Source organism: Papio anubis, chromosome 17 (assembly GCF_008728515.1).
Source record: "Papio anubis isolate 15944 chromosome 17, Panubis1.0, whole genome shotgun sequence".
In the NCBI taxonomy this organism is placed as follows: Eukaryota; Metazoa; Chordata; class Mammalia; order Primates; family Cercopithecidae; genus Papio; species Papio anubis.
In genome coordinates this window covers 67,110,686-67,136,037 of record NC_044992.1, presented here as the reverse complement: position 1 = coordinate 67,136,037, position 25,352 = coordinate 67,110,686, and the positions used below count along the sequence as shown (strand labels likewise).

The 25,352-nt window shown below is 53.5% G+C and overlaps 1 protein-coding gene across 8 annotated transcripts in view; it reads right to left on the bottom strand.

Moving 5' to 3' along the window:
- The window catches only part of LLGL2 (LLGL scribble cell polarity complex component 2), a 50,853-nt gene that overhangs the window by 22,347 nt on the left and 3,154 nt on the right, over positions 1-25,352 (bottom strand). For 7 of the 8 annotated variants that reach the window (XM_003913435.4, XM_003913436.4, XM_031657758.1 and 4 more), the window contains exon 2: positions 10,363-10,467. In XM_003913435.4, the coding sequence (XP_003913484.1) occupies positions 10,363-10,437 (75 nt within the window). In that variant the 5' untranslated portion in view covers positions 10,438-10,467. Of the gene's footprint in view, positions 1-10,362; positions 10,468-13,017; positions 13,070-25,352 lie in introns of those variants that run through there. The other variant, XM_017950978.2, reaches the window with a different exon arrangement.

Here is a 25,352-nt window from a genome sequence, read left to right as displayed (position 1 = left end):
AAAACAGCTAAAGAATATTCTTTACCTGGAGATGCCCTAACTCACCAGGGGTTTATTGTTGAGTATTTACTTTGTTGTTAAGAGGGTTTGCAATCACAACCATGTTGATGGCATTCTTGGACTCCTATCTTTGTCTGCAGCACTTGAGAATTTCCTGGGGCAGATGTCCCAGGGATAGAATTGTGGGTTAAGAAAGGTATGAACATAAACGCTACAAATTTCGAGTGATAAACCATCTTCAAGAAGGTTTTTAGTTCAGTTTTTTAATCAGTTACCCCAATCTGACCCCCACCTCCCACCCCAGGGGATAGTGGCCCTGCAGAGCTAGGTGACAACAGCACACAGCAATGCTATGTCAACTGGTTGCTTTAAAGACTTGAAACAAAAAACAACCACAGAGACTCTGCCCTGCAGAAAAAGGTCCCAAGAATGAGGCAGCCTCCTTAGGCCCTGGGTTCTCCTACTTTGCAGCCCTACCAGGCCTCAAAGCAGCAGAAAGTCCCTGTTGAGATCTAGCAATGATAGCTTAGCAAACCCAATTGCTACTTGCCTCCCCCATCAGTCAGTCTAGTCCAATGGCTCTCACAAGGAATCCCATACTGGGGTCAGGCAGAGAGGAGAGCTCCAACAAGTGCCTATTTTGGGGGATGCCTGGGTACAAAAAGGTCAGAGGATGGGCCGGGGTGCCTCAGGCCTGGCTCTTTGCCAGGAACATGGCCTGCCCTATAAACGGTCATACCTGAATGGGATAGCCAGGGGGCCAGATAGGGCCCAGCAGCGGCCCCCAGGCCAGCCCAGCTCCCTGCTCAGCTATGCGAAAAATGCAGAGCCTGGAGAAGCCCTGGATAGAGATAACTGTCTGGAATGTAAACATTTCCCAGGAAAAGGGGAGTAGACGGCAGAATAGGATGTGCAGGAGAAGCTCCCACAGGGGCCCCGCCAGACTTCAGCGAGCCCCAGGTTGCTGGGGCCTCAGGAAGTCAGCAGCCGGAGCTGCCTCCCCGGGACAGAAGCACTTTCCCAGCAGCAGAGGCAGCTCAAGGAACAGCCTCTGGAATTTGGAGGACTCTGGTGGAAACGCCCCACAGGAGCCCGCTGGACTGGCCAGGAGCAGGCCTCACGCCCCGAGCAGCCCAGAACCCAGAACGGTAGCCAGGAGCCCCATGGGGCCACCAAGCACTTGCAGTATGGCTCATGTCACCAACGAGGGTTAAGTCAGTTCTTGGAAACCCTTCAAGTATGTCTGGAACAACTCAGGTTCTAGAAGAACAGGGGCTAGACAAAGGCAGGCCACGCTTCAAATTCCCTTTTCCCACTGTAAATCGTCCAAATTCTAAATACGGATCTAGTACTTCCAAAAAAGATTTAATGTCTGAATTGAGATGTGCCGTAAGTGTAAAATACACCTAGATTTCACAGATTTAGCATTCAAAAAAACAAATTGAAAAAATCTCATTAGTAAGTTAATCACATGTCGAAATATTTTGTATATGTTGGATTAAAAGGAATATATACTTTTTTTTTTTTGAGACAGGGTCGCACCTGTCACCCAGACTGGAATACAGTGGCATGATCACAGCTCACTGCAACCTATACCTCCCGGGTTCAAGTGATCCTCCTGCCTCAGCCTCCCGAGGAGCTGGGACTACAGGCGCACACCACCATGCCCAGCTAATTTTTGTATTTTTAATAGAGACGGGGTTTCACCATGTTGGCCAGGCTGGTCTCAAACTCCTGGCCTCAAATGATCCACCGGCCTCAGCCTTCCAGAATGCCAGAGTGCTACAGTGCTAGGATTACAGGCATGAGCCACCGTGACCAGCTGGAACATAGGATTAAAATTAATTTCACTTGTTTAAATAATTTTATAATGCAGCTTCTAGATTTTTTTTGTTTTAAGACAGAGTCTCCCTCTGTCACCCAATTGGAGTGCAGTGGTGAGATCTCAGCTCACTGCAACCTCCTCCTCCCAGGTTCAAGCGTTTCTCCTGCCTAACCCTCCCAAGTAGCTGAGACTACAGGCATGCACCACCACACCCGGCTAATTTTTGCATTTTTAGTAGAGATGGGGGTTTCACCATGTTGGCCAGGCTGGTCTCGAACTCCTGACTTTAAGTGATCTGCTCACCTTGACCTCCCAAAGTTCTGGGATTACAAGTGTGAGCCACCACACCAAGCCAGAATATATAATTAAAATTAACTTCACGTATTTAAATAATCTTACAATGCAGCTTCTAGGAAATTTTAAATCACATATGTAGCTCATATTATATTCCTACTGGCCTCGACAATTCCGCGCATCAGCAGAAGGTCAGGCCAGAGAAAACAGCCTGTAAGTTTTTGCTGGACTCTCAGGCCACATGTCAAAAGCGGACAGTTCTCTTAACATTTCACCGGAGTCACTACTCCCGCTTTGGCTCTGCATCTTTCCTCTAACTCAGAGGAAGACAAAGGGTTGGGCCCATCCTTCAACTACTCACATTAATTCCTCATTCCCTTCAAGCCTTAGAGATACTGTGGCCACCCCTCCCTCCCATCCCCACCTTCTTTTCCAAAGGCTGATTTAGAACAGGGTCAGTGAGTCAGACCCATGAAGCTTTGTATCCCTTCCTGCCACATACAAGGCATCTGGTTGTGGGTGAGCTGCTGGGCCTCCCTGAACTTCACTTCTCATCGAATAAACGGGATGGTACTGGTGACTGCACTGGGCAGAGCTGTCCTCGGATTGGAGATGATGGACCTGAGGCCACCTCGCAGCACACAAAGGCCTCTGCTTCCTTCCAAGGCTCCCATTGTTCCATAGTATCACCTTGGGTACTTCTCCAAGTTGGCAACTCTGGAGGGACCAGGGCTCCCCCAAAACCAAAATAAGGGCAGTGACCTTCACAGCGACTCTACCTGGACAGGGCCAAGAGAGTGGGTTTACATGTAAATGACGTGTCTCCCAGGGAATTCCCCAGGTCAGGGAGGGGAGGATCCAGCCTACCTGGCTCTGCCCACAGATGATACCTGGCTCAGGTGACCTCTGCCAAGGGAGGACAGAGGTCCTTGACAGGGGTCTGGGCAGTCCTACGAGGACAGGGGCTCGGGCTGGGCAGAGAGGCAGGGGAGCCCTAGGTTATTTATGGGAAGCCCAAGGGATCTTGTTGGGAACAGGGAAGGGATTGGGATTTTGGAACAGGACTAAGAGCGGTTAATAGAAGGGACAGGGAGGAGCTAGAAACCCAGGGCCTAGCGTCCTGAGGAAACCAGTCAGGGAAAGGATGAAGGCTCCATGGGCACCTCTGGCTGTGCCCCAGTTGCCCCCTACTTTGTATTTTTTTTTTTTTTTTTTTGAGACTCACTCTGTTGCCCAGGCTGGAGTGCAGTGGTGCGATCTCAGCTCACTGTAACCTCCGCCCCCCGGGCTCAAGTGATCTACCTCAGTCTCCTGAGTAGCTGGAACTACAGGCATGCACCACCACACCTGGCTAATTTTTTGTATTTTTTGTAGAGATGAGGTTTCACTATGTTGCCCAGGCTGGTTTTGAACTCCTGGAGTCAAGTGATCCAACTGCCTCAGCCTCCCAAAGTGCTGGGATTATAGGTGTAAGCCACCGTGCCTGGCCTGCGCCTTACTTTGGTGCCCTTCCCACCCCCTGGCTATCCTACCTCCAACTCCTACCAGCCTTGTAAGGCTCAGCTTCCCTGCTGGTGAACAAGGTCTATATCACTTAGGTGGTGACTCCCCCCTTGTTTAGGGTTCAGAACAGCTCCAGGTCCCTGTTAGAGGGAGTGCATATGGCCTCCCTGAAAGAAGGTACCCACCTGAGCACAGGAGGTTGGGCTCAGCCCCAGGGCTGCCTTCCTGCAAAGATACACACAGCAACCCTGAATCATGGCTGCACTCAGGACAGAGGGCAGGACGGGGAACAGCCCTTGGGTGGTCAGGGAATTCCAAGACCAGTCCTCCCCAGCTATTCTAGTCCTCCCCTCGCTATCCCTCTTCAGATTCAAACTAGGAGGCTGACCAAAGCCTGGCAGCCACTGGAGCCTCCTGAGCATAGCATCCAGCCTGCCTGGCCCCGCCCACATCTGATACCTGGCTCAGGTGACCTCTGCCAAGGGAGGAGAGAACAATGAACTCTTTTGACAGGGGGGCTGGGAAAGGAGAGCAAAGACTTGCAGAAGCCGCCAGACTGCAACATTAGCCTGGAGTGGGAGAGAAGGCCCCTCCCAGGTCTCTCCCGGGCTCTGGGACTCCTTTCCAGGTCCCGGAAGGGGAGGGAGTGGGCAAAGTCTGGTTGTCAGAGACAGCGGGGCCTTCATCCTGCCTGCAGCCAGAAAGGACCCTGCCCAAGGGCTAGGACCCGAGGAGTCCCTGGCACTCCTCAGGGGGTTGGAAGTAGGGAGTGGCGGGGACCAGACCCTCGGAGGCTGCCCAGGGCCGTGGGGGAGCACGCCCGCCTGGCTGGGCCACTCTGCCCGATACTGGCTGGGTGTGGCCAGCTCAGATTCCTGGCAGTAGCAGCAGCCTGGCCCTCCCTGTGTGGCTGCTGTCACCTGACACCAGGGGCCCAGCCATGCAAAAGCCAATACAGAACAACCTGGCCCTCCGCAGGGGCTGCTGGCTCAGGAACGCACTGTTTGTTCAGGGCCTAAGGGGACAGGGGAGGGTGGGCACGGGGAGGGAAGGCCCAGGCAGGTGCTTCTGTGGCAGCCCGGCAAGCACAGCAGCCTGTTTGCCCTGATGGGTGTGGCTGCTTGGGGTGTGCCTGGGTTTGGCCGAGGGGAGGAGCTGGCTGTGAGCAGTTGTCTAGGAACGGGTTTTACCTTGACTTCTCCAGCAGCACTTCCTCCCTCCTGAGGTCCCATGGTTCCTTCCCTTGGTCCTCAGTGGCCCTGTCCTGGTGCTGCAGCTGACTTGTCTGTCTGTCCATCCCTCCAATGGGCTTGAGGGCCCACTATATATAGCAAACAGTTACTTCACTGGCGAAGTAACTGTGGTGTGAAGAGAGGTGAAGCCACTGCTCTGAGGTCACACAGCCAAACGGCAGGTGGAACCAGGACGTCCTCACCCCAGCCAGTGCCCCCCAAGATATGCTCCAGCTGTGCAAGCCCTGCAGACCTCAGTCTCCTCCCCTGCAGAATGGGAGCAACACCCATCCTGAGTTGTTGTGAGTGTGACACCACGACAAGGCAAGTCCTGGTAAGGCGTCGACCTGTGTCAGGCACCGTTTGAAGCAATTACACTCCCTTAGGATCATTATGATGCTGTTGGAGCTCAGGACATACCAACCCAAAACACCACTATAGCAGACCAGAATGTGCTACCCCAAAATAAACTTCTTTGACTTTTTTTTTTTTTTGAGACAGAATCTTGCTTTGTCACCCAGGCTGGAGTGCAGTGGCACGATCTCAGCTCACTGCAACTTCCGCCTCCTGGGTTCAAGTGATTCTCCTGCCTCACCCTCTCAAGTAGCTGGGATTACAGGCGTACACCACCATGCCCAGCTAATTTTTGTATTTTTAGTAGAGACAGGGTTTCATCATGTTAGCCAGGCTGATTTCGAACTCCTGACCTCAGGTGATCCACCTGCCTCAGCCTCCCAAACTGCTGAGATTACAGGCATGACACACGGCGCCTGGCCATTTCTTTGGCATACTTTGAGCTGGTTATTCTCAGAAAGTGTAGACATGGGAGTAGCTCTGAAAAGCTGTCCTTTAGCTGGGTGTGGTGGTGCATGTCTGTAATCCCAGCTACGTGGGAGGCTGAGGCTGGAGAATCACTTGAACCCAGGAGGCAGAGGTTGTGGTGAGCTGATATCGCACCATTGCACTCCAGCCTGGGCAACAAGAGCAAAACTCTGTCTCAAATTTAAAAAAAAAAAAAAAAAAAAAAAAAAAAAAAGGAAAAGAAAAGAAAAGCTGCCATTTTGTAAAAGAAATTTACATCCACAAAGGAAACCTACATTAGTCAAATACAGGCTGAATATCCCTCATCTAACATGATTGGGGCTACAGTGTTTTAGATTTCAGAATCTTTTGGATTTTGGAATATTTACATTATATTTATCAGTCAAGCATCCCAAATCCAAAATTTCAAAATCTGCAATGCTCCAATGAGCACTCCCTTTCAGTGTCATGTTGGCACTTCAAAAACTCAGATTTTGGAGCATTTCGGATTTCAGATTTTCTGATCATGTGGGCTCAGCCCATATCTGTATCAGGAAGAAGGCTTCTCCAAGGCAACTTTTAGTACCAAGAGACCTTCTCTGCATAACAAGACAACCTTTAGCCACCATACACTTCCTCCCCTCACCTTCCTATAACCTGGTCACACCCCACCCCAGTCATTTATTTATTTATTTATTTTGACACAGGGTCTCACTCTGTCACCCAGGCTAGAGTGCAGTGGGGTGATCTCGGCTCACTGCAACCTCCACCTCCGGGGTTCAACTGAGTCTCCTGCCCCAGCTTCCCTAGTAGCTGGAACTACAGGCGTGGGCCACCACATCCAGCTGATTTTTATATTTTTAGTAGAGACGGGGTTTCGCTATGTTGGCCAGTCTGGTCTCTAACTCCCGACCTCACGTGATCCACCCACTTCAGCCTCCGAAAGTGCTGGGATTACAGGTGTGAGCCACTGCGCCCGGCCTCCTGTCAATTTAATTCATAGCCCAACCAAAGAACCTAGAAGGCTGGAGGGAAGTCAGTTTTTGCTCCCCTACAATGCCCATTTTACAGATGAGGAAACTAAAGAACAGACAGGTTAAGTAACGCGTCCACTGTGTCCACCGTGTCTTACACGGTGAGGAAGCAACAGACCCAGCATCTAGACCCAGGCCATGTGGCTGCAAAGTCCCTGCCCTTGACCACTACCTGGCGCCTCGGATGCCTGGCACATAGCCTTCGGTGAACTGGAGTTACCACTCTGACAGCCAGCCACTGGCAGAGTTCAGAGACTGTTTGCAATCACTGATCCTCTGCAGGTACTGAAGCCAAAGAAACAGGACGTCTCCCTCTCAGGGCCCCCCGGGCGATGTCCTTGCTTTCTTTGAGGCATTGGGCTTGGTGTAGGTGTAAAGGAATTGAGCCAGAAGGTGTTGGAGGAAAAGGCCAGAACTGGTTCAGAAGCCAGTGTCTACAAGCCACCTGGGATCGAGCTGCGACGGCGCCACTGTCCCAGCTGTCATAGCACCCAGCAGACTGGCCTTCCAGGACCACTGGAAGAGATGACCTGAGTTGCCAGGCATGAACACTGTCTGGGGCCTGACCCTCACCTACACCAACAGCCCACTTGCCGCTCCAGACTCCAGCCCTGGGTATCCCACCGTCTGCTGGACCTGTCCCAAGGCTCCCCCGGCTCAACCTCAAGCCACATAACACCCACCGTAGCACGGTGCTGCTGCACACTGTGGCCGCCAGCCAGGCATGGCCTTCGATTCATGCAGGAACTCATGTAGTCCTCACACCAACTATATGGATGGAGTGGCTCTGATTATCATTATCTCAGAGGCACGTGACCTACTCAAGGTCACACAGCTGGTGAGCCAGGCAGTCGGCACCACTCACCTCCGGGCAAGCTAACTCTCCGTAAATGGAGAGCACTGTTGTTGCAACTGTGTCCAAATCAAAACGATCAAAATATATTACTTTTCCTCAAATCTGCTCTTCACTACTCCTGGCCTGGGCTCCCCCTCCCAAGACCTGGCACCACCACCCACCCAGGTCAGAACCTCCACGGTCATCCTGGACACCCACCTCCCCTCCCCGCCCCCTCTCTTTACTGCCCCATCAGCAGATCTCGGCAATCGGATGCCCTGAACCGTTCTCTATTCCATGGGTCTGAAACCAGGAGCGATTTTACCCCTCAGGAAACATTCTTGGTTGTCACATCTTGACGGGTGTGTGTGTATGTATGTGCCATTGGCATCTGGTGGGTAGGACCAGGGACACTGCTACATAATCTGCAATGCACAGCACAGCCAGCCTCAAATACCTGCGAGTGCCGAAGCGGAGAAACCCTGCTCAATCATGCCTTGTCCCCATCCCCACCGGCTGGGCTTCCAGCCCCTTCCTTCTGGGCTGTCACCTATCTAGTCACCGCAATGACTCCTAACCACTCTGAGCTTACCCGCTTTGCCCAAAGGGTAAAAACATCTCCAGGTTTATCGTTCCTATATTGTAAATGCAACCACTATTTGCTCCCTTGCTCACAACCCCCTGGGGCTGCAGGGTCAGATCAGGCCCAGATGCCGGCAGCCTCCCTGCCTCACAGCCGGGGCTGGGGAGGGGCAGAGCAGACGGGATCCCAAATCCTCCACGATCTGGCCTCATCCTCCAATCCCACCCTGCTGGCCCCACCACACTCCCCAAGCCTGGAAGAGTCTACCCTGCTCCTGAATTCCCCGGGCTCTCCCCTTCCTCTTCTCCACTCCCAGGGCCCGAAATGTCAAGCCATCAGCCTCCTCCCTCCTGCAGACTGTGAAAGTGGAGGGCAGAGGCCCAATGAGATTCCCACAGCGCTGAGCCTTGGGCCGCAGATCCAGGGGTGCTCAATGCATGCTTCTTGCATTTGAATGGAAAGAGGAAGGTAGAGCAGGAGACCCAGGAGCCTCCCTCTGCCACCCCCAGGCCTGGGAGTGGAACAATCAAGTTTGGGGACACCCCTGGGGGATAGGAGAAAGAGGGAGGGACAACTCCTCGCCCCAACTCCACCTCAGCCTCACTCAGCTGCACAGACAGAATTTGGGGCAAGGGGGCGAGGGGGCAGGGGTGGGGGGTGTTTAGCCCTGTTTGCTGAGCCTGTCTGTCAGATTTCTGCCACTTTTTCAGAGTGAGAGACGGCAGGCAGATGGGGGTCACCCAGCTCCCTTCCATCCCCTGTGGACACTGGAGCTTTGAGACCCAGCACCCATAGGCTACTCCCTCCAGAGCAAGGGTAGGAGGCTGTAGGTGTCCTGAGGTCTCCCATTCCCAACACCTGCACCCCCATATCCCAAGGCCCAAAAGCGAGCTGGCGGGAAGCACGTTGGCATAGGAAAGCCCTAATTCCAGAGGCGAATGTCTTTGTGGCAAAGCTCCATCAGGGACACCAACTCCTCCCACAGGCTACGAAACCCAGAGGGAAATGGCAGGGCACCTTGGCAGCGCTGACCCACCTCTCTCAGGGAGGTCCCTCCAACCCACGACCCACCTCTCCCAACAGGGAGGTCAGGGAGGCCCCATCCAGCCCACAGCAGCAGCCAGCATTCCTGGGCCACTGTGCCTAGCACTTAAGTTACCTCATCCCACGTACGCCCTTAACAAGCCTAAGGTGTGGGCGACAGGCATACGGCCATCCAGCTTCTACGTGGCAAAGTTGGGTTTGCACCTGGGGAGGCTGACTTCCACACTTCTCAAATCCAAAACAAAAATACAACCAAAGAGAATTCCTCATTCTCCACAGGGAGACATCCCTTTTCCAGACTGTCTGGTCTCATATCCACTGCTTCCTTTCGGGGGCAGGGGAGCCCAAATGGAAGCCCCCAACGAAAGCCACATGTCCAGCCCTCAGCATGCTGGGAGAGTCCTGGATCCCGGGGGGAAGAGCATCACAGTGTCCCGGTTCCTGTAGCCCACCTTCCCAGCAGAGGGGCCAAAGCACAAGTGAGAAGGTATTTATCCCCCAAGGCCCCACACAGCTCGGTGGCCCAGAAGTTTAAGAGCCACACTGCACGCCTCCTAGGTACAGGCCGGTCCTGACCTTCTCAGGCCCCAGGCTCCTGAAGGGAAGCCCCACAGGGCTTCTGGTATCCCGGGTGCAGGTTTGGGATTGGGGTAGTCTGAGGTCAACTCTGGCTCATTCTCCTGGGCACCTCTCCCCACTCACCCTGGCCAGAGCCAGTAGGAATCACGTGTTCAGCCTGCAGGGGAGCTGCATGTTCCTTCAGGGCAATTTGAGAAGGGAGAAACAGCCATGGCCTGTGACTCCTGGGCCCCAAGGGAACTGGAACATTATCACCCCTGCAGACTGCATCCTTTCATCTCACACGTCCCTAAGCCTCCATGACAACCCTGTGCCGAGGTAGGTAGGGCAGATCGTTTTATTCCCATGATACAGGTAGGGAAACTGAGGCTCGATGAGGTGGGGTGACTTGCAGAGGTCACACAGCCAGTGAAAGCCTTGGGATGAGAAGTCCCAACTCGTGAGGGCAACCTATTCCTCTTTCCCATAAAAGCCCTTTAACCAGGCCTCATTTCCAAAGTCTGAGTCCCAAGAGGCACTGCAGGCAGCCACATAAGAGCTGTACCTTAATCCAGGTAAGAGATGCCCCAGCCCCAGCCTAAGCCACCTGGCCCAAAACCTGGGGGTCATCTTCCCTGCTCTCCCTAACTTACCTTGTTAAACTGGAACAGGTCCCGCTTGAGCCTCTCCCGCACAGGGTCGTGCCCTGGCCTCAGGAACCGCCTCATTTTGCTTAGTCTGCAGCCCCCACTGGAGACCTGGAGAAACAGAAGGAGTTGCAGGGGCCTGTCCTGGCACTCAGGTATCGATTAGGCCCGGCCCAAACAGGTGGAGCGGGGCCTCTCTCTCCGAGTCCAGTAGGTAGCCACCGTGGGGCCAGGCCAGCTTCACAGTGATCGCCCATGCACCCTGGCTGGCTTCCCCACGCTCAGATCTAGAGGCCGGCCCACCTCAGGGCTGAAGGCTCTCACCACCTGCGGCCTTCTAATGGGGGCAGGAAAAGCTGGGGGAGGAAGCCATTTAGCCTGGCTTTATAAGCACAAGGAGGGCCGGCGGGCCCTGAGGTTAATTAGCTTAATTGTTAACCTGTTTTCCGAGAAACCATGAAACTCCAGCTAAGCAGAAAGGGAAACTTCACAAGCCTCTTCCTCTAAAGTCTTTTGGAAGGTAGAAACACCAAGCCCATCCTTCCCAGATCAGAGCCCGAGTGGGGCAGGGGTGAGGCCTGTAGTGACTCCAGGCCAGGCCACAGGCAAACGCTTCCTCCTTCTGACCTCGGGGAAGGCTGTCCAGGGACCCTCGGCCTCAGCCCCTCCAACCAGCCACAGCTACAAGGAACTCGAGTGGGCACGGGTGGCACAGGGCACTCAGTCAGGGGGTGCTGGCCCCTGCCACCACGCCCGGGGTCTCTGCCAGTCCTGTCCCCTCTCTCTGGCTAGCCCCAGTCCAGCTTCCCTGTGCTCTCATGGGGTGTGCTCAGAAACGTTCTCTTTCCCATGGGCCCAAGTGGAGAATAATCAGGAGAAATCTGCTCCCAATAAAGAAACCAGCTCAAGGCCCCCAAACTCTCCGCCCACCATAGAATCCATTCCCAGCCCAAGGGGAAACTATTTCTGGATTATCCTTGGGGGAAGGGGAAGGAGTCTCTGTGCTCCAGCTTCTGCCTTCCAGTAGCTCAGCCTCCTGCTGACCATAGGACAGCAAGGCCCGTCCTTGGGAAACACAGACAAGGCCCACCCTGGGCACAGCTCCGTCCACTCCCAGCAGGATGGGGGAAGGAAGCAGATTCAGGCCCCACCCTGGAGGCGCATACTCCAGTCAGGGGCAGGTAGAGACAGGGCAGCCTAGTGTTGAGTGCTCGGACTGCAGGAGGGAGAGGGAACACCTGGCCCAAAGTGGGGAGGGCAGGTCATATTCGAGAAGAAGGCATCTAAGCTGAGGTTTGAAGGAATTCTGGTTCTTGGGAGGTGGCAAAAATTAACCGTCAGATCAGGACTTTGCATATGATAGGATCCCATGTGATCTGGGCAGGGTGGGAGAAGGTAGGTAACATGGGTGGCAGAGTTGGGGGTGTCTTCGGGCAGAGGAACCGAGGGCTTGCTATGCTGGCAGGGTGACCTGATTTTGCAAAATCACACTGAAAAAGAGGCAGTCTTGTAATCCCAGCACTTTGGGAGGCCGAGGCACGTGGATCACATGAGGTCAAGAGTTTGAGACCAGCCTGGCCAGCATGGTGAAACCTTGTCTCTACTAAAAATACAAAAGTTAGCCGCATGTGGTGATGGACGCCTGTAATCCCAGCTATTTGGGAGGCTAAGGCAGGAGAATTGCTAGAACCCAAGAGGCGGAGGTTGCAGTGAGCCAAGATCAGGCCATTGCACTCCAGCCTGGGCAACAGAGCAAAAACAACGTCTCAAAAAAAAAAAAAAAAAAAGAAGCAGAGCCATATCCCCCTTGAGTGAAAGGATCTGCAGGGTCAGTTACCTCAAAAACGAACACCAGGAACCAGCCCCCGGAGCGCTGTCACCTTCTGGGGAAACTGAAAAAGAGGGTCAGTCCAGGACGTTCCTGCCTTCACATTTTGGAGGAGTCAGACCAGAGGTGGGGACCAGAGGTGGGGCTCCCACTTTGCTGGGGCAGAGCAGGTGGCCGGGAAACTCCCAGGGCCCACTTGATCCAAGGTCTCAAGGCAGTTCAGAGAACAGGCACCGGAAAGCCCCGAGGCCTTCTGGAATGGAAGTGAGGGGACACCGGATCTGCCGGCCCAGCGTTCCAGCCTGGGGGAGGGCAGCTCACGCTCATAAACCAGCTGGACTCCTGGAGGGCTCACACCCCCACCCGGGGCCCAGGCCAAGGTCACTGGGTCAGAAGTCAGAGGAAGCTTGGTGGAGGCTCCCTGGAGAGCGACCACAGCCTGCAGACTCCAGGGAGGGGACAAGAGGGCACAGGGTCATTCGTGCCAAAGACTCCACACAGGCTTAAAGGTGACAAGGCAGAACTGGGGGCTGGGAGAAGGTGCCAGCAGGAAGGAGGAAGACAGGGTGTACCAATGGCATCAGGAGGACCCCACCGGGTCAGGAGGGCGCAGACACCGAGCACCACCCACCCACCCAAATGCTCCCTGGAGCACCTGCCATGCAGCAGGGAGTGAGTGTACCAGACCCTCTGCATCCTATTCCGTTTAAAACATTTTGCTCTAATCCCAGCGCTTTGGGAGGCCGAGGCGGGAGGATCATGAGGTCAGGAGATAGAGACCATCCTGGCCAACACGGTGAAACCCTGTCTCTACTAAAAATATAAAAAATTACCCGGGCGCAGTGGTGGGCGCCTGCAGTCCCAGCTACTCAGGAGGCTGAGGCAGGAGAATGGCGTGAACCTGGGAAGCGGAGCTTGCAGTGAGCCGAGCTCACACCACTGCACTCCAGCCTGGGCAAAAGAGCGAGACTTCCATCTAAAAAAAAAAAACACTTTGCTCAAGTAATCTGTGACCATTGTAGAAAAAGCAAATACAGAGGAGAAAATCCTCCCTAAACCCCAGCACCCAGAGAGCCACAGTCATGGGCCCCTGAATGTCCTGGCCACCTCCTTTCCTTGGCACTGAGTGAGTTTGTGAGCGTGGAGCCCCTCACACCACCCTGATCTGGGAAGCCATCTGAAAGGTAAGCGGAACGTCCCCACTAGACAGGCAAGGAAACAGACCACGGCAGCAAAACACCCTGTCCAACGTCACCAAGTAACAAGCGGCAGAACTCGGACTGGACCCCAAGTCAGAAGGGCTCTGGGTAGCAGCGAAGGATGGATAATACAGAACAAAGGATGCCCAACGACACCCCTGAAGTTAAAAGGCAGGGACACGTGCAGACACGCTCCCAGATGCTGGCCGCTCAGAGCCCAACCAGCAGTCTGGGGCCTGGTGACTGGCCACTGCTGACAGGGTGCTGGCAAGGTCTGGCTGGGCAGAGCTGGTGGCCTTGTATGGACCTGCTGCTGCTCTTCCCACACGGGGCTGGGACCTCACGAGCGTGGGGTGATGGAGCCAGGAGGACCAAGGCAGGGTGGGCATGGCATCCCCTCACTCCAATCAACTTACTGCCCAGGTCAAGGCATGGAAAAGCACCACGCTTCCTTGAAGAGGGGGCTGGTCTAGGCCTGGCGGGGCTCACCTCCAGGTGGCTCCTCAGCTCATCACCCCAGACAAGTAGGTTCTCTGCAGAGAAACTTCAGGAAGCCAGGCCTAGAGCTGCCTGGTAAGAACAGATCCTATGTACTCAGCCCACTCCTAGAGGGAGCCAGGGGTTGTAGGGTTGTGAGGGAAAGAGCCCTGGGCTAGGGGCCAACAGGCCAGGGCTCGCCGTCACAGCACAGCACAGCTCCCCCAAGCTGCATGGCCTCCAGAGACAGCTCCTCTGTAAAGGTGGATGGCACTTCCTCCTCCCACAAGGATCGCATAGAAGGAGCAGGAGCTTGGCATGGAGCAGACACTGTCCTAGGACAGGGATATAGCAGTGACGGGGGAGCAACAGACACTTCACGGGACACAAGTCAGAAAATGGGATGATTTCCAGACAGCCGCGGTAACTCTCACCTATAATCCCAGCACTCTGGGAGGCCGAGGTGGGCGGATCACTTGAGGTCAGGAGTTCGAGACCAGCCTGACCAACATGGTGAAACCCTGCCTCTACTAAAAATACAAAAATTAGCTGAGCATGGTGGGGCGCACCTGTAGTTCCAGCTATGCAGGAGGCTGAGGCGGGAGAATCGCTTGAACCTCGGAGGTGGGTTACAGTGAGCTGAGATCGTACTACTGCACTGCAGGCTGGGTGACGGAGTGAGACTCTGTATGAAAAAAAAAGTAACCAGAAAATGGGATGATTTCTGACAGAGGTTAGACCTATCTCTGATAAAAAAAAAAAAAAAAAAAAAAAAAAAAAAAATGGGCACGGTGGCTCACGGCTATAATCTAAGACATCAGGTTGGGGGGGCCAAGGTGGGAGGATCACTTGAGCCTAGGAGTTGGAGACCAGCCTGGGCAACATAGTGAGACCCTGTCTCTAAAAAAAAAAAAGGAAAGGATATTTTTTCAAATTTACATGGAACAATAAAAATTTTGAAAAGAAAGGAGGGCTGGGCACAGTGGTTCATGCCTATAATCCAAACACTTTGGGAGGCTGCGGTGGGAGGATCCCTTGAGCTCAGGAGTTCAAAACCAGCCAGGGCAACATAGGGAGACCCTATCTCTACAAATAATAAAAACAAAATTAGCTGGGCATGGTGGCATGCACCTGTGGTCCCAGCTACTCAGGACGTTGAGGTGGAAGGACTGCCTGAGCATGGGAGGTTGAGGCTGCAGTGAGCTATGATCGCGCCACTGCACTCCAGCCTAGATGACAGAGTGAAACTCTGTCTCAAAACAAACAAACAAAAAGCATTAGCCAGGCACAGCGGCAAGCACCTGTGGTCCCAGCTACTTGGGAGGCTGAGGCAGGAAGATCAGTGGAGCCCAGGAATTTGAGGCCGCAGTGAGCTATGACTGGACCACTGCACTCCAGCCTGGGCCACAGAGCGAGACTCTGTTTCTAAAAAAAAAAAAAAAAAAAAAAAAAAAGAACTGAAAGAAAGAAAAGAAAAGAAAGGGATGCAAAGATCCAGCAACTAGGCTTTGGCGGCCAAGAGGTCTCGGTGACCATTCCTTTGTCAGAGCCTGTGCGTTCCCTGTTCCCACTGCCTGGGTCACTTTCCTCCAGATACCTTCATGCCCTACCCTACCTGAAGCTGCAATCTCCTGGGACATTCTCTCTCCTTCCCTGCTTGGACCTGGCCACGCTTGGAAACACTGAATAGTTTACTTATTAATCTTGTTGATTACCTGTGTAATCCTACACAGGCAGTAGCTTTCTTTTTCCTATTCAAGGCCTTTTGTCCTTTTATTCACTGCTGTATCCGAGTGCACACAGCGAGGGCTCACTCGTTATCTGTTGAATGAATGAATGAACAGAGAAAGGAGGCGAGGTCTCCACCGAGACTGACTGGTGGGAAGGGGCCAGCCACAGACAACTTGGGGCACAGTGCATTAGGCAGAAGGAACAACAGCTGCAAAGCTTCAAGATGAGACAGGCTTGTATGTTTCAGGATGAAGACAAGTGGGGGGCCCAATGCAGAGATCTGTGTAGATGACACGAGAGAGATGACAAAGTGGGCCTCCTGAGCTGTCCTAGGCAGGGACCTGATGGGGCCTGCCCTCCGACCCCGTTCCCTCCTCCATGTCCCTGGCCCTCTCTCCTTGGCCCTGCGCTGGCTGCTCCATCTACTCAGCCCTACCCTGGCTCCATTCACTATGGTCCCTGCCATTCTGTCTGAAATACCTTCTTGCCTGCTCAATCAGCCTGGCCCCCTTCCAGGCTGGGCACGGTGGCTCATGCCTGTAATCCCAGCACTTTGGGAGGCCAAGGCAGGCGAATTACTTGAGGCCAGGAGTTCGAGATCAGCTTGGCCAACACAGCGAAACCTCGTCTCTACTAAAAAGACACAAAATTAGCCAGGCGTGGTGACGGGTGCCATGTGGTCCCAGTTACTCAGGAGGCTGAGGCAGGAGAATCGCTTGAACCCAGGAGGCGGAGGCTGTAGTGAACAAAGATTGTACCACTGCACTACAGCCCGGGCAACAGAGAGAGACTGTCTCAAAAAAAAAAAAAAAAAAGAAGTCACCTTCGAAAAAACCTTCCCATCTGAACCCATCCTGACCATTCTCAGAGTCCTGGGAGGCTGTCCTTGTCCACCATGGTTTTAAGGGATTTTTTGTTTTTTTTTTTGGAGACGGAGTCTCACTCTGTCCCCCAGGCTGGAGTGCAGTGGTGTGATCTTGGCTCACCGAAACTATGTCTCCCAGGTTCAAGCAATTCTCCTGCCTCAGCCTCCCGAGTAGCTGGGATTATGGGATTACAGGTGTCCACCACCGTGCCCGGGTAATTTTTTTGTATTTTTAGTAGAGCCAGGGTTTTACCACGTTGGCCAGGCTGGTCTCAAACTCCTGACCTCAAGTGATCTGCCCACCTTGGCCCCCAAAGTGCTGGGATTATAGGCATGAGCCACCACACCCAGCCTGGGATCATTTTATCCTAATGGGTAAAGGGACCATTTTATCTGAATCCTGAGAAGGGTCAAGATGGGTTCAGATGGGGAAGAACCACACCTTAGGATAAAATGCTTGGTTAAAACCATAGTGGACAGGCCGGGTGCGGTGGCTCAAGCCTGTAATCCCAGCACTTTGGGAGGCCGAGACGGGCGGATCACGAGGTCAGGAGATCGAGACCATCCTGGCTAACACGGTGAAACCCCATCTCTACTAAAAATACAAAAAACTAGCTGGGCGAGGTGGCGGGCACCTGTAGTCCCAGCTACTCGGAGGCTGAGGCAGGAGAATGGCGTGAACCCGGGAGGCGGAGCTTGCAGTGAGCTGAGATCTGGCCACTGCACTCTAGCCTGGGCGGCAGAGCGAGACTCCGTCTCAAAAAAAAAAAAAAACCATGGTGGACAGGGACAGCCTCACAGCGTCATGCATGTATCCTGGCCTTGATGTGCTGTTTATGAAACTGTCAGAAAAAATCAGAAGCAACCTAAATGGCCCACAACAGGGGACAGGTGAAGTGTGCTCAGGCCTATGACAAAAGGCTTGCAGTCATTTAAAGGAACAAAAGGGCCAGGTGCTGTGGCTCATGTCTGTAATGCCAGCACTCTGGGAGACCAAGGTGGGTGGATCACTGGAGGTCAGGAGTTTGACAGCAGCCTGGCCGACATGGCAAAACCCCGTCTCTACTAAAAAAATTAGCCGGGCATAGTGGTAGGTGCCTGTAACCCCAGCTACTTGGAGGGCTGAGGCAGGAGAATTGCTTGAACTCGGGAGGTGGAGGGTGCAGTGAGCCCAGATCGTGCCACTGCACTCCAGCTTGGGTAACAGAGCAAGACTCCATCTCAATAAATAAATAATAGACAAAAGACCATTTCATGGCATGGGACTATATGTACAAAGAATCCAAGAATCAGGCAGAATCTATTAAAAATACCTATGTTTGACAATGTACTTGGAAGGGTTATGGGATTAGTGGTGATTCTTTTTTCTCCTTTTTGTTTATCTGCCTCCTAGGCAGGGTGGATAAGAGGATCAAACGAGAGAAGGGATGAGGCCCCAGGCATGGTCAGGCGGGAGGGTGGGTCCAGCCCGTCCTGCTGGTGGAATGTTCCTGTGCTCACCAGGCGTGGGCTCCTCTCCAGCCACCGCAACCTGAGTAGGGAGAGGTACCCCCTAGAGACACCCAATAGTTAGACAGGCCCGGAAGACCGGGGAGACAGGCCGGTGGGACTCGCTGTGCGATCGTGGGCTTCAGGGTCCTGAGTAGAGAGGCCTTTTCTATTCCATCGTCCCGAGGCTTTAAAGCAGGGCCAGAGAGCGGGCCTGGCAAACTCTAAGGTGCTGTGCACTTAAGTGACACACCTGGGAGGAACGTGGAGAAGAGACAAGTTCAGGAGCCACAAGTCCTCAAGTCTAACACCAGAAACGGTCTAGGGCAGTCACTGGAGTTGCCACCTAGCCAGAGTGCCACCTCTGAGATGAGACTTCTTAGGAAAACCTTCTCCACCCCACTAACTTCTAAAGGCCATCCAACCTCAGTCTCCACTCCGGCCTGTCACCAGACCAGCCTCTGAGCCACCCTCCCTGTTCTGCCCTGCTCTGTTCCCTTGTGGCGGGCGCCAGGGTTTAGAGCCGGGCCGCATGAGGTTTGCTGCCTTGTGGCTGGTTCCCATCCACTTTCTACCCAAGCCTGTGCCTTGTATGTGGAACCAGCCTGAGAGCTCCCTGTGGGCAGCTGATTGACCAGTTTCCCTCCCTCCTCACTGTTCCACTCACCCACCTCTGCAGCTGGCCAGCAAAACTTTTCTGGGTCTAGGACAGGTGTCCACACACCCGGACACCCACCTGGAAAGAACAGGAGAGCTCTCCACTTGGTGACAGGCCAGATAATCCACACCCTGGCCCGCCTTCCATTCAAGAGCTCGGGAAAGAGACCAGTGGAGGCAGAGAGAGAATAACTGCACAGGGCTGGTCTTGCCTGGGGCCCCCCTTGCTCTAAGCGGCAGATGTGATTAGAGAGGAGAGGGGATTCCCAGGTCAGACTGCTTCTCCCGCCCTGTCACTGTTTGGGGCACCTGGGCTAATTTGTCCCTGTGAGACCAAGGCTTGGCCAAGCCTAGCCAGCCCTCTGGCCTGGAGATGTGGGAGGGGCCAGCCTTCAAGAAGCTCCCTCCATAGCTCAGGAAGTTCCATTGATCTCATTGATCTGCTGGGAGAGTCCACACCCAGCGGCAGGACTCCAGACCCAGCCCAAACCAGAGACGGCCACGGGCCGCACCCAGTGCCAGCTGCCTGCTCTCAGGGCGTGCCGCCTGATGTCCCATGCTCTCGTCTCCTCTTCACTCGTGCTCCCCACAGCCCGCTGCTGATTAAGAAGCTGCCTTCCCCTCTACAACATCCTGTGTGAGGCCTGAGTGTGGCTGTGGCCTCCTGTTTGACGGATGTGAATCCGCCCCTGCACCTCCTACTCTGATGGTAGTGGTGGGTAGGGATCTAAACCACAGAGGCAGCTGCTGACCCCTGCGGCATCTGTGCCAACTCAGATGTCTGTAGCCGCTTTGCAAGTGCCCATGTAGTCCTGGGAAGCCCAATCTCCCAGAAGTACCAGGCAGGTCCCTGGCCAGCAGCTTAGCAACCAAACCTCGGCTGAAGGGCATTTCCATGGAGTGGGATGTAGGGGAACACAAACCAGAGGGAATAGGGGCATGACCAGAGGACTGTTGTCCCCGCTGCTGTTAAGTAGTAAAAGGTATTGAGAGCTAGCTATGGTTGGATGTGACTTTAACACTTTACATCCATCTCATTTAATTCTTACAATTACTTATGAAGTGATCGATTAGGAGTGGCCCCAAGCTCAAACAGTTAATAAGAGTCCAAGTCCTTTGCCAAGCTCAGTGGCTTATGCCTGTAATCCCAGCACTTTGGGAGGTCGAGGCAGGAGGATCTAGGACCTAGGAGTTTGAGACCAGCCTGGGCAACTTAGGGAGACCTTGTCTCAGCAAAAACTTAAAAATTAGCCAGCCATGGTGGCTCACACTTGTAGTCCCAGCTACTCAGGAGGCTGAGGTGGGAAGATCACTTGAGCCCAGGAGGTTGAGGCTGCAGTGAGCTATGATAGCACTACTGTGCTCCAGCCTGGGTGACAGAGCAACACCCTTTCTAAGAAAAAAAAAAAAAAAATCCAAGTCCAAAAAAAAAAAAAAAAAATCTAAATCCCATTTGCACTCCAATCTGACTCCAAAATCCTCTGCTCAAGTCAGGCCCCTCCCCCAGGACAAAGGGGCTGCCTGTTCACAGGCTGGATGGGCCCCATTTGGGGTCAGCCTCCATCCCCCCCACCGTCTATCCTATGGAACCACAACCACCACACAGCCCCAAGAGCATCCTCCCGCCGTGCCTAGACTCCTCCTGAAGTTTCCTTTCTGTTGCCCCTCCTGGGCCTGTAAGATGGGGTGGAAGGTGGGCATGCACCCCCATTCTGGGGGCTTTAGCACCCTTTCACAATCCAACACCAGACTCTCTCTCCAGGGAAGTGACTGGCAGAAAGTCAAGTCCCAGGAAATGCAAAACCATTCTGGGGAGAAGATGGACCACCTGCCTGGGGCTGGCGTGTGCAGGCCACCCAGCCCATCCAATCAGACCCCTTTCTAGGGCCTCCTACCTGCCCTAAAACTGGAACAGCTGTCCCCAGAAGCTTCCAGATGTCAGCTCCAGGAGGTAGGGATCGTGCTGGCCTCATCCATGGCTGCATCCCCAGTGCCTCGTGGGAGGGACTGAAATTTTATTTGAACAGCTCCCTCACTTCCTTCAAGGCTTTGCTCAAATGTCACCTTCTGGCAGAGGCCCACTCTAACCACCTGTTAAAGTTGTAACCTGCCCCCTACCATGCGGGTTCACAATTGTTGCTCTAGTTCTTTTTACCCTATAGCCCGTATCACCTTTTAACACCTAATTTATTAGTTACTTTTACTTTCTGTCACTCAGGCTTCTCACCCTTTAGAAAGAACTTTCCATGATGGCCGACATCTTTGCTTTGTTTAAGGATCACATCCAACATCTAGAACCACACAAGAGGCATCAGAAAATACTTGAACAGGCCGGGCGCGGTGGCTCACACCTGTAATCCCAGCACTTTGGGAGGCCCAGGCAGGTGGATCACAAGGTCAGGTGATTGAGACCATCCTGGCTAACACAGGGAAACCCCACCTCTACTAAAAATACAAGAAATTAGCCGGGTGTGGTGGCGGGCGCCTGTAGTCACAGTTACTCGGGAGGCTGAGGCAGGAGAATGGCGTGAACCCGGGAGGCGGAGCTTGCAGTGAGCCAAGATCACGCCACTGCACTCCAGCCTGGGCGACAGAGCGAGACTCCGTCTCAAAAAAAAAAGAAAAGAAAAGAAAAAGAAAATACTTGAATGAATTAACAAAGAGTTAGGACTGACTAGGGATTAACCAGGAAAGGTATCTGCTAAACACTGACCCCACGAAACACTGAGTTAGGAACTCAGGAACTTCCCTCCCCTGTCCTCAAGTCTCCAGCCAAGGCCAGGGCCCTTGGACATCAAGACTGACATCCTGTTCGGAACACCCTTGTGGACCCTGCCTTTGACCAAAGCTCCAGGACCCCCAGTGAATTCCAGAATTATATTAAATATTATTTACTAGAGGGCCAGTAGCTCACACCTGTAGTCCCAGCACTCTGGGAGGCCGAGGCAGGTGGATCACATGAGGTCAGGAGTTCGAGACCAGCCTGACCAACATGGTGAAAACCCTTCTCTACTAAAAATACAAATATTAGCCAAGCGTGGTGGTGCATGCCTGTAATCCCAGCTACTCAGGAGGCTGAGGTAGGAGAATTGCTTGAACCCGGGAGGCAGAGGTTGCAGTGAGCTGAGATTGCGCCACTGCACTGCAGCCTGGGTGACAGAGCGAGACTCAGTCTCAAAACAAAAAAATTAGCCGGGCATGGTGGCAGGCGCCTGTAATTCCAGCTACTCAGGAGGCTGAGGCAGGAGAATGGCGTGAACCCAGGAGGCAGAGCTTGCAGTGAGCCGAGATCGCGCCACTGCACTCCAGCCTAGGCGACAGAGTGAGTCTCCATCTCAAAACAAACAAACAAACAAAAAATTAGCCGGGCATAGTAGCTGGTGCCTGTAATCCCAGCTACTGGGGAGGTTGAGGCGGGAGAATTACTTGAACCCAGGGAGGTTGCAGTGAGTCGAGATCACGCCATTGTACTCCAGCCTGGGCCACAGAGTGAGACTCTGTCTCAAAAAAAAAAATATATATATACACACACACACACACACACACACACACACACGCGCGCACACACACACACATATATATCAGATGTCCCTCTCGTCAAACTCTGGGAACACTGAGTCAGGTGTCTGAAGAGAAGGCTCCAGTCTCTGCCGAATTCCTGAAGGGTAGAGTCAGGTGCCTTGCAGCCTCCTTGTCCCCACGCCCAGAGCAGCCTCTCCTAGCTCAAGAATTCACTGTGGTTCCTGGGAAGAAGAGTGGGGTGAGGATTCAAAGCCACTGTCCTCTGAGAGGCAGGGCTGGGGGGAAGGCCACCCCAAAGGGACCTAGGCAAAGCCATGGCCATGGACACAGCGAGTGAGGGTCTCCTTGGAATTCCTAGGGAGCCAGGGCTGGGGAGGGCAAGCACTGCTGGTGGCCCCGCTGGGGGATGCCCGTCTCCTGCCCTGTCCCCAGTTTTCTCCCTGCAAATTGCTCCTGACAGAGGAAAACAGCGTTGCCAAGCAGACCTGGCATGCCTTGCCCCAGGAGGAACCCTGAGAACGATATCACCTAAGAGAGATAGATAAGAGGGCCTCTCAGAGCTGAGGACTGAGGACAAATGAGTCCAGGCTGCCAGCGCTGCTCAAAGCAGTCAGCCCAGGAGAGAGAACATCCGTCTCTTGGGCCTCCATCCTGGCCCCCAACTCAGGCATCTCAACAGCTGCTTTTGACTCATCTGGAAAGACCAGAAAGGCCGAATAGCTCCCTGGGGAAACTAAACTCCTTAGATGGCTCCTGCAGGCTCTTGCCAGAGATGCGCAGATCTCCCACAGTGTGGGCAGGGGCTCACGGGCCACCCGGCCCCAGGCAGCACTTCGTCTTCCGAAGGGAGGGTCCTAGGGCCGGGAAGTCCTGGCAGGAGAGGACATCCTTCCCCAAGCAAGGTTGAAAGGGGGCACGATGGCATTCCTAGAAAGTCTCCTTAATGCCAACAGAGCAGCACAGGCCTGTGCTCTCTGCCCTGCTGCCCAACAGGGTGAGGAGGGTGTACCCAGCAAGCACCCCCCAGCTGGAGCACAATGCAGAGCAAGTTTAATCCTGCACTCCCTGACACCCCCACCCCAGGAAAGACTCCCAGGCAACCGGCTCTCACTCCCGGCCCTCCCAAGGAGCAAGGGAAGCATCAAGGGCCACTGGAATGCAAGGTCAGTTTAGGAGAGGCCACACCCTCCACTGCGGCCCTCAACTCCTGAAAAAGGTCCTCGCTGAAAAACTTCTGACCCCCAGAGACTGTTTTTCTTTTTTTGAGTTAGGGTCTCACTCTGTCACCCAGGCTGGAGTGCAGTGGTGCCATCACAGTTCACTGCAGCCTCAAACTCTTGGGCTCAAGTGATCCTCCTGCGATCCCATGTAACTGAGACGACAGGTGCACGCCGTGATGCCCAGCTAATTTTTTTTTTTTTTTTTTGAGACGGAGTCTCGCTCTGTCGCCCAGGCTGGAGTGCAGTGGCGCTATCTCAGCTCACTGCCAGCTCTGCCTCCCGGGTTCACACCATTCTCCTGCTTCAGCCTCCCGAGCAGCTGGGACTACAGGCACCCGCCACCATGCCCGGCTAATTTTTCGTATTTTTAGTAGAGACAGAGTTTCACTGTGCTAGCCAGGATGATCTTGATCTCCTGAACTTGTGATCTGCCTGTCTCGGCCTCCCAAAGTGCTGGGATTAAAGACGTGAGACACCACGCCCAGCCGATGCCCAGCTAATTAAAAAAAAATTTTTTTGTAGAGATATGATCTCACTGTTGCCCAGGCTGGTCTTGAACTCCTGGGCTCAAGCAATCCTCCCTCCTCCACCTCCCAAAGCACTGGGATTACAGGCATGAGCCAAAATGTCCAGCCAGAGACTTTAAAATATCAGAAATTCATGAGCTGTCAGCTGATTTCCAGAGAAGACAAATTCCCTAAACCCATCAGGCACTTCCAAAAGGTCCAAGTGCCCACCCCAAGGCCTGGGAGTGACCGACACCTCTTATGCTTCATGGAAGCTGAGTCCACCCTCATTGGGTGCCTGCTGTGTGGCAGGCCACGTGCGCTGGCGACCTTTCTCATCTTCTCATGTGTGAAAACAAAGCTCAGCATGGGTCAGTGACCACACTAAGGTCACACAGCAAGAACTCGGCAAGGAACGAGTCAAAACTATACCTGATGCCTAGAAAGATACTAAAAATCTTTTCTTTAAATTATTATTATTATTATTATTATTATTTTTTTTTTTTGAGATGGAGTCTTGCTCTGTCGCCAGGCTGGAGTGCAGAGGTGAGATCTTGGCTCACTGCAACTTCCACCTCCTGGGTTCCAGCGATTCTCCTGCCTCAGCCTCCCGAGTAGCTAGGATTACAGGCACGCACCACCACGCCCAGCTAATTTTTGTATTTTTAGTAGAGACAGGGTTTCACCATGTTGGCCAGGATGGTCTCGATCTCCTGACCTCATGATCCATCCGCCTTGGCCTCCCAAAGTGCTGGGATTACAGGCGTGAGCATCTGCACCCAGCCTAATTATTTTTTTATTTTTTGTTTTTAAAGAGATGAAGGATAGAAGGATGAAGGATGAAGATAAAGGACTGTCAGGGGCCGGGTGCAGTGGCTCATGCTGTAATCCCAGCACTTGGGGAGGCCGAGGCAGGCATATCACCTGAAGTTAGGAGTTCAAGACCAGCGTGGCCAACATGGTGAAACTCTGTCTCTACAAAAAATACAAAAATACAAAAATTAGCCAGGCGTGGTGGTGCCTGCCTGCAATTCCAGCTAATCAGGAGGCTGAGGCAGGAGAACTGCTTGAACCTGGGAGGCTGAGGTTGCCGTGAGCTGAGATCATGCCACTGCACTCCAGCCTGGGTGACAGATGAGACTTCGTCTCAAAAGAGAAAAAAAAAGAAAAAGACTGTCAGGCAGGAGGGATAATTTTTTGCTTTTTTTTTTTTTTGAGATGGAATTTCACTCTCGTTGCCCAGGCTGGAGTACAATGACACAATCTTGGCTCACTGCAACCTCCGCCTCGCAGGTTCAAATGATTCTCCTGCCTCAGCCTCCCGGGTAGCTGGGATTACAGGTACCTGCCACAACGCCCAGCCAATTTTTTGTACTTTCAGTAGAGATGAGGTTTCACCATGTTGGCCGGGCTGGTCTCAAACTCAACCTCAGGTGATCCACCTGCCTCAGCCTCCCAAAGTGCTGGGATTACAGGCTTGAGCCACCACGTCTAGCCTCTTTT